This window comes from Rhopilema esculentum, chromosome 15 (genome assembly GCF_057945365.1).
Source record: "Rhopilema esculentum isolate cy_ngs chromosome 15, ASM5794536v1, whole genome shotgun sequence".
NCBI classification, from domain to species: Eukaryota; Metazoa; Cnidaria; class Scyphozoa; order Rhizostomeae; family Rhizostomatidae; genus Rhopilema; species Rhopilema esculentum.
In genome coordinates this window covers 6,107,852-6,125,963 of record NC_142829.1, presented here as the reverse complement: position 1 = coordinate 6,125,963, position 18,112 = coordinate 6,107,852, and the positions used below count along the sequence as shown (strand labels likewise).

General features: G+C 36.4%; 1 protein-coding gene across 1 annotated transcript in view; it reads right to left on the bottom strand.

Annotated features, from left to right (window-relative positions):
- The window catches only part of LOC135685812 (protein GDAP2 homolog), a 28,140-nt gene extending 14,863 nt beyond the window's left edge, over positions 1-13,277 (bottom strand). Inside the window, exons 1-8 of the mRNA XM_065201889.2 lie at positions 12,973-13,277; positions 10,898-11,040; positions 9,700-9,751; positions 9,436-9,537; positions 8,078-8,166; positions 6,849-6,925; positions 2,709-2,796; positions 76-147 (exon numbers count right to left, since the gene is read on the bottom strand). Of these exons, the coding sequence (XP_065057961.1) occupies positions 76-147; positions 2,709-2,796; positions 6,849-6,925; positions 8,078-8,166; positions 9,436-9,537; positions 9,700-9,751; positions 10,898-11,040; positions 12,973-13,136 (787 nt within the window). The 5' untranslated portion in view covers positions 13,137-13,277. The remainder of the gene's footprint in view (positions 1-75; positions 148-2,708; positions 2,797-6,848; positions 6,926-8,077; positions 8,167-9,435; positions 9,538-9,699; positions 9,752-10,897; positions 11,041-12,972) is intronic.
- Positions 13,278-18,112: the final 4,835 nt, after the last annotated feature.

Sequence of the window (18,112 nt, the reverse complement as noted above, 5' to 3'; positions counted from 1 at the left end):
CTTTAGGCTAAGCCAGGCACAGTAAGATAAGTGTATACCTAGAAGAGACGAGCAAACAAAACGCTAAAAACCAACCTCGTTTTGTCAGTGGCTTTTCATTTATTCTTATTTGTCTATCGGCAATAAATGGCTCTCCATCTTCATTCCCTATAAAGAAAATGGCATATAATATGATATGATATGATATGATATGATATGATATGATATGGTATGATATGATATGATATGATATGATATGATATGATATAATATGATATAATATGATATGATATGATATATGACATGATCTGATGTGATATAATATAATATAATATAATATAATATAATATAATATAATATAATATAATATAATATAATATAATATAACATAACATAACATAACATAATATAATATAATATAATATAATATAATATAATATAATATAATATAATATAATATAATATAATATAATATAATATAATATAATATAATATAATATAATATAATATAATATAAATCAAGTAATATTTGATTTCAAACTAAAAATCAAAACCTTGTGAAGCATCTGATATTGATATCAGAGGACCAAAGAAACCTCATTCGAATCAACTCGCGTAATTTGTGCTTTGCAAAGAGGCAACTTACATGAGAAATTCCAGCCTGGGCTTTCTATAACACGGACTGAGTTTCAACTGGGTTGAGTATGTAAAGCTTAGATATCTAAATGATAAAATCTCGACACAAGCTGAACTCCAAAAGGCTTTGCAACATGGGCTGAGACTTCGACATATTTTCATATTTTATCATATTTTCATTTAAAGGGAGAAAATTTCAGCCCGAGGTGAAATATGAAATAGAAACAGATTGCAATCGGGAAAATCAATTACGATAATATAGAGCGACCTCATCTCGACCTAGTTGAACTTGCCATGCGAACACATAGCAGAGTAAGCAAGCGACGGATTAAAATATCAGCCAGTAAAATATCAAACTCTGCATGACCATGTCGTTCACTTGATTTCAAACAATCGATGAAATAAGCTAATTTCAGCGCCGTTGCTGTTCAAATCGTGATAGAGATCTAGAAGGTTTTTGTAGCTATACAAAGTCTGAGTACTTTTTTGTCTATCGGTGTCAGTTCTAGAGCAACTAACAGTGCGAAGTGAGTATCCAGCTAAGGACACCCATATGTTGTTTTTCAAAGTAAATGGTGTCAAGATGTTCTATTATATCAGGATGAGCCGCTTGAGAGTGCTTATCCTAAGATTATTTACTTATCCTCACAACAATAATGAGCAGGCGCAGGTGTATCTAGCTCTAAGCCAATCAAGTACTCAAAATGAGTTTTTTTCAAAGTGCTGTGTGACCTTTTCACAGAACACCGTCTTCTATGGAATCATTTTTGAATGTCAAAAGTAAAAAAACTCTTAAAAAACAATCCTTATCTTAAACCTAAATGGGAAGTGAGTAGTATTAGGAATACCTAGTGTTTTCTACGGTTTTCTTTGGACGATACCCAAAAGATTTCAACGATAAAAAGCTCCTTTTCCGCTAATATTTGCTATTTTCCACTGTGTTTCTGAGAGACTCTGACCAGCACGTTTTCAAACTTCAAATCAACAATCGAAAGTATTTGTTTGGCAAAAAATTTTTCGATAACATGAAAACCAGCTCGTTCTATCTGAAACGCTACCCTCGTTTGGTAGTTTGTTTCAACTAAGGATTGAAGGTTTCATGAACTTGTACGAAATTAAATTACACGGAGTAGCAAATAGCTCGCACAAAACATGCCAGCATAGCACAGGGCTCAAATCTGGATTGTCTGAGAGCTTACGATAAGTCACATGGCCTTTTTTGCTGCCAAGCTTATTGAAATAACCAATCACAAGCCTATCTTTCAATTTCATTCACTAGTTTACATCTGGGAAAGCCTTGATACATTAATACTTCATTTGCTTGCTCTTTTGAAAAAAATTAATTTTGGCAGCACTATATTGTTAAGATATGAAACATGAAAGAAACATTCTTGAAGGACGGAACATTCTCGAATTGAAATAAATCTGTGAAAAGGAAGTATCAGTTTTTCTTTCCTATTGAGATTTTAGTTTATTTACCTTTTGTTTGCATTTTTCATTTAATTTAGCAAATGATAATAGGCCTTAAGGCTTTCTTTGAGTTGAGTTGTTTTCTCTATTCAACTGAATTGGTCTATCATGTCTACTATATTATAGTGCCTTTTTCTGCAGTCTCTGTTTCATATGTTTTCCAGCCCTTTAATTCATTTTTATCATATCCATTCCCGCCCAGTTATGTAAATGTGAATACCGTATTAATTCGAATATAAGCCGCCCTTTTCTTATAAGCCACCCTCGATTCAAAACCGCATGAAATGGAGTTCTTAAAAAAATGTAAGCAACCCTTGATTAAGTTTCACCCGTAAAACCATGCAGAGGTTTGCAATGACGTACGCAAAAACTGCTAAAAACTTTATTGTGAACTTAAACCAAAAATGGACTAGAAGTTCAACCTCTGGACAAAGAATCTGGATATAGATAGAATAATGCAAGCCACCCTCGTTTATAAGCCGCCCTTCATAATAAGCCACAGCAAAACAGGACAAGAAATGATTATACATAAGCCTAGGCCTATAATCGAATATATACGGTAGCCAGTTGAGAGGTTCACGCTTTGCCACCGCAACAATAAATATATCTGCTTGACAACATACCAATGTCTTGTGGCAGCAGCGAGGCGGCATACTGTTCCTCACTTTTACTTCTTGGGAAATACAGCGGCATTAATCTCTTATAGATGCTCTAAAATCAAGATATTATTTCATTACATGCATGAACTTGATGATAATCCTGTTATACTATTCTAATTCACACGACTTCGTACACAGTTGCAGTTCACGTTACATGATCCTTAACATTCACAAGTAGGAACAATCAGTTGATGTATATGAAAGATTATGAGCTAGAGCCGTGCTGTTTCATACACACTTGAAAAACAGATTTCGAGTTTACTTAGTGAGAACATGAAGTAAAAGAGCTCATCAAAAACTCCTCGCTACGAGAACTGTGAAGCATTCGTAGCGGTTTTACGCTAAAATTTCGCTGATGAAAATTTTCCGATGGGCTCAAAGCAAGTTGGCAAATATCAGTGCTGTAGAAATTAGAAGCAAAAAAATGATTAGGTAATTTAGTTCAAAGACGTATCCCGATCAGGCCAAAAATATAGCAGTACGTATCAAACAAAAAATTGAATTTGAAATGACTGAAACGATTCTCTGAAAAATCTTTACAAAGCAGGTCAAACAAGAGCAGTTTAAATCAAAATGCCAGCAAAGCCATAACAAAGTAGGCTGTTCATTCATTCTATGCATAGGCCAACTTGCATGAAAGCAATTAATAGGCCAGATACGGTATCTAATTATCATAAATTATGCATGTAAAGTCAGTTCAGACGGCTGTCTTAATAAGGTTATCGAAATGCTGTATTGCATAACTTATGAAAACATTGTGACATCCCCTTTGAAAACCTTTGAATCATAGAGCACCCGTCTAGCAGCGAAGAAAATTTTTATTTCCTCATGTCAAACACGTTTGAATATGAGGCAGCTGGATAAGCAAAGCGTTGAAAGTGCCAGCTAATAACAGGTTGCTATCAAATAAAACTCAAATTTTTGCAAATGAGATCTTTGTTAGTTCGGTTGATGCATACAGTAAACAGCATGGGAAATGAATGGTCTTGCTTCCCATTCATTTTAACACGATGAGAAAAAGAACAGAGATCCAGTGAAAAAGGACTGTAAGGTGACAGATGGAATATAATGTTACAGCCTCCACGCTTTTGAAAGTAACTGTGAGCAGAAAATGCGCATCGGGCTGAGAAACACAATGCAAGGAGATAATAAAGACGACGCCTCTGGGCATAGATTCCCAACTGCCAGCAACGTTGAAGCTCCGTTCCCCGCTCCGTTAGAGATACGTTGAACAAAACCGGTTTTAAAAAACTGAAAAAGATGGAAAGAGTTCGCTAAACTGGTATCCCCCAAATGATGCCTTTTGAACTTCGAGCCTTCACAGCATAAATATTAATGCCGATAATGTTCTTACAAGTGTGGATAAAAAATGTTTTTGATTTCGCTGAATGAATGAACGAAAATGCGTTTCAAAGGCCTTACTGAAATGGGTCGTGCTAATGTTTCCTATTCACACATTCGAATGGCTTCTCTAATCAACTTTTGAAACTATTATTTTGACAAATAATAAATCTGCTAAATAAAAATCTGCTAAATACTGTTAAAAATATCAAGGAAGGCTTCTTTACCAGAGCAAAGGCCCACGCAAAAGGGGTCCAGTGGCAGTGGCGTAACGGACTAAAGTCACTTTTAGTAAGAAAACTAAGAGGTGGAGGCCAAGCAAACCTTCATGGGCCCCAAGCAAACATTACATCTGTTATTTTACTGTGAAGCTGGTATTCTGGGTGTCATGACACCTCAGTCTAAATGAATTGAAAGCCTCTTGATTAGCATTTCGTGTTTTGTCTATATTTTTTACTAATGCTTATTATTGGGAGGCCCGAGCTGAAAATCCCTAGAGGCACCGGCTGCCTCCGTAAAGGGGGCCTGTTCCCCGCACCTTTTTTGATACTCATTGTATCAACAAATTTAATAAAATGTTTTCAATTAAGGCTAAGTTTAGCTAACTTGGTTTTCTAAGAGAGACAGTCGCATCTATCAAATGAGAATTCAAATACCTTAATTGGGGGTAACAACTACATTATAGATGACATTATTAGAAGCGAAACAGCTACAACAATGTACAAATCGTTAAATGGGTTCATCCCAGAGTACCTTTCCAACTTGTTCGAAAAAAATTCGACTCGAAATATTAGAAAACTGAGAAATACCGATACCGATCTTTCGCTACCCTTGCGGAAAACAAACAATGGGCAGAGAGCTATTTCTTTTCATGGACCTAAGCTTAGGAACCAACTTGAACCTGATGCCAAACAGGCACCTTCCCTTGCCACCTTCAAGAGAAGAATCAAAAACTAACTATGAACGACCATTCTTATTTCGTAGTATCTATCTTCTTACTTATTCATGTATTTGTCACGGCCCCCTGAAAAGCAGTTCTCATGGACTGACGGGGTTACCTTGCCTAAATAACTAAAAATGTCAATGTAAATGTAACAAAAACGGCAGCCGTGGGTAGAGGCAATCAGAAGATGTCGATTTATATCGAAGGTTGAGATATCAGCTGCTTTTTATGCCTTTTGGTCCTCACATTTTTCTGGCAACAACAGGCAAAAAAATTTTCTCTGAGCATATGTCACTTGCAATCAATGTATACCTAATCAGTCCGAAAAGTCTGGAAATTCTTGCACTTGAGAATATTCCTTAAAACATGCTCCTTCTTGTTCCGAATGAAAAGAGCTTTTTATTGATGACATTGTAAAAAGAAATAACTCTTCAGGCCTGGGAAGGGCTATATACTTCACGTGAAAACATCTTCAACTTAGTAACTGACATTGTGACCGCACTGGTTTCGTGACACTTGATATGGGATATTTTGTTCTGTAAATTATCATATTCCTTACTGTAAGTGTGATCCAACAATATGACAGGGGTTGAGCGTGAATAATGGGCTCAGAATTTGGAAAAGTCGCGACTACCATGAGGTCTTTGGAATAAAAAATGATTTTTGCCAAAAATAAAAGAGACTTTGAGGGGGGGGGGATACACCATTAACTTACATGTTGCAGACGAGTAACGTGCCTAACAGCTACCCGTTTTAAGGTAACAGTCTCTCATTAGCGCCAAATGGCAGAAATACTGCCCGACACGCAATAGCCTAATGACTCGCAAAGTGGATTTCGAAACGGTTATAGCGAAACACGATCCTAGATTTACCACGTGGGTTGTGGTCGTTTAGGCCTCTGGTGACTCATGCCAATGCCATAGGCTTGAAACATAACAGATTATAAATCACTTTCAATAACCTTGCATACTTAGAAAATCTCATTTATAGGGTGAAAAAACGCCCAAAAAAGATTTTATTAACACTGGCGCATTAGCAAAGGGCAATCTTAATAAAAATGAAGGAATTGCTTCATAGCATGGATTTTTCGGAACCCTTTTTTGTTAAGATGGCAAGTTTTTTGGTGAAGTAAAAAGGATAGAAATGAAACTGCAACAAAAGCTAGTTAAAAACCCAAGATAAAAGTAGTTTGAGCGAGAATTTTGGAAAGCAGCAATTTGAACTGCAAGACATGCGTGTCATTTTTCATGACCCTATGCGTACCTCAAATCAGGGGTCGGATCCAAAAATATCGTTGTGACCGAGATCAGATCCAAAAATATCGTTGTGACCGAGATCGGATCCAAAAATATCGTTGTGACCGAGATCAGATCCAAAAATATCGTTGTGACAGAGATCGGATCCAAAAATATCGTTGTGACCAAGATCGGATCCAAAAATATCGTTGTAACAGAGATCGGATCCAAAAATATCGTTGTGACCGAGATCAGATCCAAAAATATCTTTGTGACAGAGATCAGATCCAAAAATATCGTTGTGACCGAGATCGGATCCAAAAATATCGTTGTAACAGAGATCGGATCCAAAAATATCGTTGTGACCGAGATCAGATCCAAAAATATCGTTGTGACAGAGATCAGATCCAAAAATATCGTTTTGACCGAGATCGGATCCAAAAATTGTCATTTAATAAAACAAAACAGCACTCCGGGATTTTTTCATTTCACAATTGAAGCAAAGTGTGAAAAATCCTATCTTGTATCCAGTGCGTAATTTGGTACAAAGTAAATTCGGTAACTTTTAATCAGGGCCATAAATACCTCATCAATAGGCTCAACGATGAAAACAACTACTTCAAAAGCATCGAAGTTTTTCTCAAGAAATCTTCTCACGGTCCCTGAAATAATGAAAAAGATTGCAATAAGGCAAGGAAAGAAACATAAAAAGAAAAAGGGTAAAGCTCACGAAACTCTGGGCTTAAATTCTTGGTTTTCATGATTCAATCGGGCAACGCCCGCGAAACTCCGGGTTTAAATTTTGGTTTTCATGATTCAATCGGGCAACGCCCGCGAAACTCCGGGTTCAAATTTTGGTTTTCACGATTCAATCGGGCAACGCTCACGAAACTCTGGGCTTAAAACCTTGGTTTTCATCGGGCGACGCTCAATAAACTCTGGGTATAAAACTTTGCAAATGAATTGTGGGCCCAACAGTGCAAATAAATTGTGCTGTGTTATCGATTTGATTTTGGTAAACGGCGAAAATAATACTATTAATCCACTAGCTTTTCAACGGATTAACTTTGAGCATACCCTACGATTGAAAGTTATCATAATTCAAGCTGATGATTCATGAAGCCACAACGACAGGCTTTAACAATATACGTCATTCTCCAGGCACATCAATTGATAAAAAAGTGCAGTACAAATGAAAATCAGTTCGACGTGGTTGTGTCTATCTTTAGAGTCAATCAAAAAAGCATAGGTCAAGGATTTATTTGTCTAATTCAGTAACAGAATAAAACGCTCAGTAATACAGCCTTAGCAGTGCGGTTGAATAAGGCCATGTAGTGTGGCGACGTTTATATTTAGTGCCAATAAGGCCGCAAAGACATGGTACTTCATCGTCTGGTTGCAGTAACAGAGAAAGGATTCTGACACGAGCCTATCAGCCAGCGCAAGGAACACCCGTGCTTAGCAAACTATCTAAGAAAATTGCCACAAACTTTTTGGGGGAACAAACTAGCGAAAGTTTGCTTTAGAACAAGCTACCCCCCCCCCCTCCCTCCCCAACTGTCAAAGAGCATACACAATAATGATTCAGTTTAACGCACATGCTCTGTATCTACAAGGAAGATTACAGCATTTTCGGCAGAACAATTATGTTTGTCGCTCTCCCCTACTAACGTGCACATTAATACCACAAAAAATCAATTAACGCAACAAAAAGAGACGGTCGCATTAACACGTCAGCGAGCAAACATGATTAATTCGTTAATATGGCATTTATAATTAGCATTTTGACATGAAAATGTATTTGTCAGACTTACTAAGGGCAATGTGGGCCCCTTCCTCAGGTGGATATCCCCTTCTTGTTGTGTGTATCACTGACAATCCGAGTGACTTTAAATGGTGCTCCCTTCAAATAAGACAAACTGATATTAAGCCTGCTTGCAGACATTACAAAAATGACCTAAACTTTTCAATTATTTCGTAAGTCTCTATTGAATCTACATTAATTCTCTCTTAATTAAAAATTCAATCTCCTTTCAAATAGTGGAATCCAAATGAAATCACAAGGCTAACCACGAATTAAAGTATGGCAAGCAACAGGCACCAGTATCGATGTTTGAAGCACATCCCGACATTACACCTCTCCAAAGGATTAAGAAGTATACGATACAAGTTGCGTCAATGAGAAGATCAATAATTTTAATCTGGAGTGATTTGCATCATAAATTGCGTTGACAGCTTGTCAGTACAAGACTGTTTTGCAGTTTGTTTCACAAGAATTAAAGCTGAACGATCATCAGGAATTAAATGCATTCCATTCCTTGGCATATCGAATACTTTTGTGATAGGCTTTCCGTCCCAGGAATTCGTAGGGTTGAGTCCCTCAGCCCCTTGTAAATAACTACATCTTTGGTAACTTGATATACAAGAGGGATCACAAGCAGAAAATTTATTCTGTAATGAGAAATTTCCAACTTGTTTTTAAGGGAAATGTCTTTTAACAGCTATGGAGAGAAAAGGTGAAGGAGAAAAGTCGAGAAGTAGCAGATCATTTTTTAAAAGCAAGAGGGAGACAAAGAGTGGTGTGTAAAGGACAAATAGAGATAGGGGATGTAGAAATGACAACTTCAAAGAAATTAGCAGATAACAGATTTGAGATGGCAGAAAGTTGCAAATTTACGTAGGTAGCAGATTTTAGCACTGTAATAACCAAGTTGTTTTGATATCCACGTCATGCAGCTAGTAAGTTCTTTACAAAAATATTGAGACTGTGCTTTACTAAATACTGAGATACTTAACCAAAGATTGCTATTGTAAGAGTACTTAGAAGTACTTGGCACAAAATATATACATATATATTTATGATACACATTTAATTTCCTCAAAGTCTTTTCTTTGCAGATGCATTTGTATACTTGTGTCATGTCCTTCATTCTTACCTCATTCTTACGTCAAGAAAACTCACTCTATCTAGTCTACCAGCAAAAATTATTTGTTCATCATCAAAGTATCAGATACAGCAAACCAAAGAGATGTGATTTGAATTTCAGCCAAAATAAACAAACTATTCATCCAGAAATAAGATGTCTTCGTTAGTCAAAAATTGATCAGTCTCATATGAATTGCATGCTTCGCACTAAATTTGCACAATGTGAAAAAGGTTGCTCCAACTAACCTTGCGTGTCCAAGAACATTTCTGTAGCACATGTACAACGCACTTTCTGCAGCTGTTTTATATTTCACATTATATCTAGGCCCAACTGTATGTGCAACATATCTGAGAAAAAAATGAAAATTGAAAAAAAATGTCAAAGTGATGTTGATAAAGAAAATAATTATCCTTGATTCCTATAACAAATCACACATAAAATTTCAGTAAAAATTGCACTGTGCATAGAACTAAAGCTCAAAAAAGCAGAAAAAAATGAGAGAAACATACCTAGCTGGGAGCTCATATCCTTTTGTAATTTTAGCTTGTCCTGTTCTGCAACCTGAATAGAATTTCCATAGGTTTTAAATTAGTTCACAAAAATTTTACATATTTTATTGCAAAATTTGAGAAATAACTTGGTTTTATAGTTTGTTCAGTCAGATATCAGAACAACAACAGGATTTCAATTTATGCAGCAATTGGTTCAAACACCTGGCATGCCCAAACTTTCACCAAGAGTGAGAAGAGTCGCCAGCTAACTGTAATTTCAGGCATAGGAATCACCAGGTGTGTTCACATCGAGAGGAAGGACCAGGACACTGCTTGATAAGCCTAAGTTTCTCAGTGTCCTAAGATCTACCTTCGTATACTAGGTAGAAACAACTACAAATACAAAATACGATATTACAATAATCAACATTCTAAGAGCCAAGCAAATAAATTCTAAATAGCTTTGAACAAGGCATTGCTCAAAAGTCTTACTGGATTACTTGATGCTGACATAATAATACACAATAAGCAATGTTCTTTAAGCAATATTGGCAATAAGAAATTAAAATGCATTTGATCTATATCATCTGAAGGAGAGTTACAAGCTGTTCTGAAAGGTCAGCAGTAACAAAGTTTACCAGCTAACTTTTTCTGCTTTTTATAGTGCTATTTCCTATCATCCTTTATAATATTCCAGCTATTCAATAAAAACTAGCTGTTCAATATAAAATACAGTAGAAACTTGCATAAAAGAACCTAGGTTTTTGTCTGGCAGCCAGAGTAGGTTCTTAATTAACAGGCTGCTATTCTAAATTCCAGTCTAAAAGGTTCAGGCTCTTATATACATATAGGCCTTGTATACATTAACAATGTTTTCCACCGCAAGAATTCTAATGGACACACTTAAACCAGCTTTTTTTAAGTTAAATTTCAACCAATTTAAAGAATTTGTGTTGTTAGGTTGTCCAATTAGAATGCAACAACCATAACCTAATATACTCTAAAAACCCTTTTTCTTATATATGCATATTTTCAGCCTCCTGGGGGTTCTCAATCATGGGGTTTTAAAGGTTAAATTTCAGCCTCAATGTTCTTATAAAAACAGGTTCTTTTCTGCGGGTTTCTTCTGTACTCAGACAAATTTTGCAAAACTTTCATTACTGTTATCCAGTTACCCCATTAAATACTGTAAATGATTTGAATAAAAATTACTCACTTATAAGATTACTTCTGCATTCCTCCTTAAGTAAAGGACCAGCTACTTTGTGTATTCTCTCACTAAGTGGATTCTTATCGGTCAGTGACTCATTGGTTGGGTTTACAATCAAATCTGTAATTAGCTTTGTAGCATCACCTTCCCTGTAATATAAAGAGCCATGCTGGCATTAAACATGCACAATTTACCCAAAATGTATCAAAAGACACAATTTGGAAAGATATACAATTTTAGTGATATACAAGTTGCCAATGATCAATTCCATTTATCAAAGAGTAACCGTCAATGTAATTTCACTACCTAAATCACCCCTTTTACTACCAAAATCCCCCCCCCCTCGGAAATGCCATTAAGACTTTCAGTCTTTGTTCTGAAATTGTATACTCTGAAAAGTGTCAGATGAAAAGCTTCAGTAAGATTCAAAATATTTGCTTTTTTCAAAGCCATTAAAAAGCAAATACATGCATATTCAAGGTTTATTGACATATCTTGATTAATTTTGCATGTAATTGCCATTCCTTCAAAACAAAGGCCTCCAAACATCTGTGTAAAACTTTTACTTATATAAAAAAAACATTCACAAAACGAGGTGTATTTCACTTCAGTTCATTTTGTGTTTATTTTTTTTAGTTCTGCTACTACAAATTAAAAATACAATAAAACAAATGTACCAGAACAATATTACTTTATAGTGACTAGTCTAAAAAGTCCTTTTAAGACATTTGAAAATCCCTCGGGGGAATCAAGAATGAGATTTGTTTGAAGACTAATGACATAAGAGCAGCCCCTGTGCTGAAGGCATATTCTGTTTAGAGTGCTATAATGTTACATATCAGGAACTTAATCATCTGCAGAGTACATATGGACTAATAATCTCCTGGTATAGTGCTTCCCAAATTTTCTTTAACAGTAATTTTATTATCAGGCCATAAAAATGATTATCAGGCCATGGTTGTCCATCTTACACTGTTAAACAAAGAACACTAGTCAGGAGGCCAGGGTAGCTTGAACCTTAATCAATTATCTACCATTTATAAATATTTTGTGTCAGTATATTCTGAGCCCCATCTCAAACTAAACGAAACAGTTTTTTGCATATCCATGTTCCCCACCCAGAAGTCTTTTGACTTGATGCCTACAATGGCCACTAAAAGTAGTTGGAACACTGATATGGGGCTTATACCAAATGCATGTTTACCCTTATTTTGATCTCCCTTTTCCTCCTTTTCCTTTAAAGAATGTTGCAAAGAAAGATGAACATTTTGCTAAACATCTGATACGCTGTTTTCATTCCCAGGGATGCCGGAGAAGGGGAGCACGGGGGTTCAACCACCCCTGTTGCCTTTTGAAAGAAGGGGAAAGGGGGCCAGAGTAACCTTTTCATTAGAGTGCCGTTGAAACCGGCCATTTATAATAATCAGGGAGATTCATATGAAATTCTGATTGTAGTGCCTAATTCATGACAACATTTCTCAAAATTTGTGAAATAATTTCTTATGCTAAAAGATAGCCAATGTTCAAGATACCTACAGAACATCGAAACAAAATGACAATTAGTAGAAGGAATACGTAGAAGCAGGGAGTTATTTTTCAAATGCCCTTTTACTCAAGCATGCCCCTTCTTGCCCTTTGGTGGTTCTGGCCTCCCTGTTCATTCCCACAATCATTTTTCATAATTTTTCTAGTTAGAATCCATTATACAGGTAAGGGGTGAACACTGATAAGAACACATATTAGGCTGGTGAAACACATTTGGCAGGTAAACCTTTTGGGTTCTTTCTTTACTAGGTAAATGAATTTTGAAAGGAATTTTTCTGTGTTGATGCATGGCTCTCCTCTACTATGTGGGTAAAATCTGTACTCAAATTGCTAAAAAATATTATCCACATCTTAATTACTGTGTGCGTTTTCCTGGCTTCGTTGCTGTATGGGGATGGGTTAAAAAAATGCGCTTTGTTGTGTCACGGCAGGAAAATGTGTTATCACTTGTCATTTCACGATTTTAAACTGGAAACTATCTTTCGATGGTTTTTAGAACAGCAGAATAAGTCTACTTGTTAAGGTTTTTATCTTACCATAATACTACTTTATCGTTGATTCCATAGCTGAAGGGAAACCTCGAAACCCTCTCTTCTTCAAGTTCAGGATAATATGGAGTGTCAGTTGTAGCCCACCTCTTCAGCGAAGTCGCCTCCACGATCCCTGTCAACGTACTAAGTGGGTCACGAAATGATTCCATTCTCTTTTTTATTATAAACCTTCGCAACACTGTAGTTTATAAAGAGTGCAAGGCTTGAAAGTTAAATTGTTCAGGTGTTTCAGACTTTCAGTCCTTAGGCCCACCCTCTCTGTGACCTCCACCAATGACAGTACCTGCGCATGTGCAAAACCAATTGTTTTTGTTAGGTGGTTCGACCTTCAATACCCTGGGTGACAGGAAAGAGAAAAAATTCTCCAATTTCCTAGGTGGAGAAGGAGACAAAGAACGCCTCCAACATCGGGTGCGGTGTGGACCCCCCTGCCCTCACGCAGCTTTTTTAAAGAAATTTTAAGTAGGGGGCAAGTTTTGAAAGAGACGGGATAAACAAGCAAAAACGGGAGATATGGGGTATTTTCTAGGAAGCTTTTATGATCCCATACTTCAAAGATGTACATTTCGTATTTCAAACGAAATGAAACAGCTTTGTGTTGACACTTAAAGTTATGATATTATTCAAAAATGAAAATATATGTCTGATCAGAGTCCCAGTACATGGGCTCCGACGCAGGTTGGAAAGTGGAGGGGCCAAGAGAAAGTGTAACAATCATAACATAAGTCTTTTTAAAAAAGCTCTTTTGTTTTGCAAAAAAGTGAGGGGGCCATGGCCCCCCGGCCCCCCCCTCGTCGGAGGCCCAGCAGTAAAAAAACTAAAAAACAAATTCTTTATTTTTATAAGTTTCTATAGTTGGCTTTGATTCACGACGACCTTTTTTCTGAAAAAATCCTGCAATGGCTGGCCATGTGTCAAACGTTGATGTTGGGACGCCATTCCTTGCAATGAACAGTTTATTTCTTAATATGTTGATTCCCTTAATTATGAATATATAATGTTGTATGCAGAAACACTTCTTTCAACGGTTAAACTGTTAGGTGATACGACGATAATGGCAGACAGCCATTCTTGGTTAACCTTTGGATGAAAATCTAAGTTGGAAGAGCCACGAGCTTACGGTATTGTCTTCAATGCATAATCTGTGTATCTAATAACCTCCTAACGTTCAATGCTCTACATATACCTCTCAAGAAATGAAGTCGTAAAAGGTTAACAAGGGGTCCAAAGGAAAATCGAGCCAATCTTGGGAAAAATTCATTGTTTCCTCTTGCCCTTGCAATAGTTGTGGTATGAACAGTGCTGGTCCTTGCCGGGTTGAATGGAAGACACTAACCAAAGTCACAGGAGAATGTGACTGTGTTATCCGTGACATGCCCAGAACTTGAAAGTTTGAAGCAAGGACCGAGATGCCGGGGGGCCTGGCCCCCCAAAATACTTAAGTAGTATAAGTAAAATACTATTATTTTGTAAAATATAGCTGTTTTTACACTTATTTATCAAGGCTGTCCCCCAAACAAAAAGTTGTATCTCGGTCTATGGTTAAGGGTGTGGTAAAGGAAATTTACCGGCAGGCTATGATCGAGAATTTTCATTATAATGTATGAAGTGAAACCTGCCTAAATTTCTGAAGTGAAACTTAGCCTTGAATTCAGCAACCTTTTTGTATATTTAAGCATATTCGCTATGATGAATGGCAGGCTTTAAAAGGCTTTACTTACCACGCAAGAAAACATCTTGCAATATGATGCATGGTCTCTAGATATGAAGGCACCAAATCTAGGAACAAAATTTTGCTTTTCGTCCAACAAATTTTGCCTTCGATTACGAAATTTTACTGTGAAATCGTTTTTCAACTAAATAACATGCCTAATGACGTCTACAGTCAGTATCGCCTTTATTCAAAAGTGTCTGTTGAAAGAGATCAGCGCCAAAAAGTAAAAACAGTAAAGAGAAAAGAATGACTGAGAATAAATAGGCGTATGGCGGAAATTTTGTGAAAAATTGGTATACCGTAGGTCCTCGAATTGCCCCCCCCCCCCCCTCGAAAGAGCCCCCCTCGAATAAGCACCCACCCTAACCCTAGAACAACAAATTGTCAATAAGCCCTCACTGCTACCGTCAATTCTCGTATTTGACCCCTCAATTTGATGATTTTTGCCATCTGACGTTGCCTATGGCGTTTTATTGAATTACCACAACAAATTCATACTTTTGGTAGTAATTAATTAAATGCTCATTGAGAAATTCCTACTAAAATAAACTTTTAATAATGTATTTTTATGTCTACAATTAGTCGGCCTACATGCCTTATGAAATGAATAAATAAATAAATAAATTATTCAAAATTTGAAGGTATTTGTTGTATGGATGCATGGCAGATCTATATCTGAACGCTTTAATACATACAAACTGTAACACCCATCTTCCAACTCCCCTGTAACTAAGATTCCGTTTGATTACACCCTTTTGTATTTCACATCGATGTAAAACAAAAATTCAAAAGTAACTGTCTTATAAGCTTAACAGCAACTGGATTATTAACGAAATTAATAACAACCCTAGAGGCTTTTACACCTGGTTTAGAGAAACCATAATCTGGCTACTAGAAGAAATGGTAAACATGATCTTCATAAAAGGTTACTGTGAGGTTTATCGATTGTACTTATTTATAGAAAGTTATTTATAAAAATATTCCGCTTTTTCTATTAACAAAGGGATATTGACTTGAAAACAGAGGATTTCTATAATTGTTGGAGAGGCATAAGCCCCCCCCCCCCCTCTCAAGGAACAATAATGTCTACAGTCCTAGGTAAATAAGTGGTAAAAAATAACAGCTTCAAAGTACAAATCAAACGTTTCACATCCTGATTGTCAGCCACACTTTTCTCAATTGAATACACCTATTTTACATACGGCCTCGTTTTGCAAGGAACTCTAAACTTCGTTGTGCGAATTCATTGACCGCAGATTCGGCTTTATCACCATACTTTTCGACCGGATACAATTTTTCATATTGTTTATGCTTGTATTTTAGATTATACGGAGAACTTAAGTTTGAAAGTTGTAAGAGATTTCTTCGCAAAAATCGTTCCGGGTGAAACTTCACCTCCTTAGTCGCCAATCAAGGTCAAATCCTCTACAAATTTTTTATCTTTATGTCATCTTGAAACCGATATCGAGAGGAATAACACAATGAAAACTTCCATCCAAATAGACTAAAACTCTTGCCCTCAATCCGAAACTTGGGTCAAAAATTCGAAGAATTTTTCAAAATGAGGCTGTAAGCTGAATTGGTGTATTGATAACATGTAATTTTTTTCTGAGGCACAAACAGTGCGCTGCCCTTCGACACTACATTTGATCTATATTTAGTTTTTTGTTGTTTGCATTTTATCATTTCATTAAATAAAGAGCAGAAAAAGATAATTCGTACTGAAAGCTACTTTCTTCTAACACTCAGCAAGTTATGAATGAAACGTCGGTTTGGTGATGACCTAAACTAACAAGAACCTGCCACAAACAGGCTTCATATATTTTATACAGGCAGGTCAAATTGAATCAAAAAAACATTACTTGGAAAAACAGCTCTGATGTAAAATTCAGGATGACTACCAGGAAAAAACAATTTTGAGAATCACTGCCAAGAAAAACCAATTTGGTAGCTAGGTACGTCAACTGAATGAAAAAATGAAATAACGGAGACACCTAAAGCAGTTAGGAACAAATGTGATAGTTCCCTTGCGAGCATGCTGCAAGAGGGTTTCCCCAAATGGTGTAGAGCTGGAAAATTGCAATAAAAGCTTTAAGGGGGCTGAGTTATATGCTTCAGTAAAAGAACATTCAAAATTTAAAAAAAAACAGCGTGATCTTATAATGGAACTTTTAAAGGAACAAAAGGGCACCTTTCGATCGGGAACCATTAATTACCGAACTTATATACCTTGGATTGAATTATGTCACCGATATTACAAGAGTTTTCTAAAGACTATGAAAATTTTTAATTTTTGTTGAGAAAATCATTGAATGAAAAAAACAATCGCTGAAGTTTGATACCCGTTTTGAGCATAGGTAGTCATCAAAGCTGTTCACCGTGTCTTGTTCTAACAACAGCTCATCATTTATTCGACTCATATACATTCATTTAGATTTATTGTCTTGACTAGTCAACTGTTGCTCTGAAGACCCATCAGCTACCCATCAATCTATATGAACGCCTTTTTTGCTGACCTGACCTTAACGAAAATATTGTGGATCCTTCAATATTCGCTCTAGTTGCATTAACGAAAGCGAATTAACACAGTAAACTGATACATTCACTTGACACTACTTGCTTCTTCTTTAAGAGATTGATTTCAGATTAGCAGTATTTCAAATACACCAGAAAACACAGACACGAGATCCATGTGACGTCATATGGCAAACCGCACTTGAGACCGTATTTATCTGGTCACATAAAGGCGAAAGAGCAGAAGGTCTCTAGGTGTCTCCACTGTGCTAAGATAGATTGATTATTATCCTACATCAATGTGCGATCAAAATGTCATAGTATTACTGGGATCCCCCAAATTTCTAAATTACTTTCGCATCAGGTCATTCCCTTTTCTGACTGTGGTACACCTATACTGGTTTATATTGTTCATTGAATAATCATTAAAATATATATGAAATATTCTTCACATCCTTACTCCAGTCATTTCTTGATTCATATTTCTAGAGCGGGATTATTCTTTAACTTTTTTCCCTGTGATAGCAAACTATTGATAAAACTATAGGTAATCTTATATTGCACCAAAATACAGAGCATCGATCTAAACTAATGAACCGTTATATGAAGCCATTATCAGAAGCGAATGTTTAGTTCAAGTCAAGAGACGTCATAGCTGAAACTGAGACTGGAAAACAAAATGGAAGTCTGCTGTCCTTGAACTGTTCGGCAAAGGAAGGCAAAACCTTATTAGGCCTATCGCCTATCTTTTCAATCATTCTAAAGGAATTGAACCACCAAATAACTTTAGACCCGATTAAAGCCTCCGAGATTTTGCCTCTTAACCACATTTGATGGATCTACAATTCTTGCCAAAAATGCCTTGAACACCTGATGAGATTCAGTCAATTCTTGATC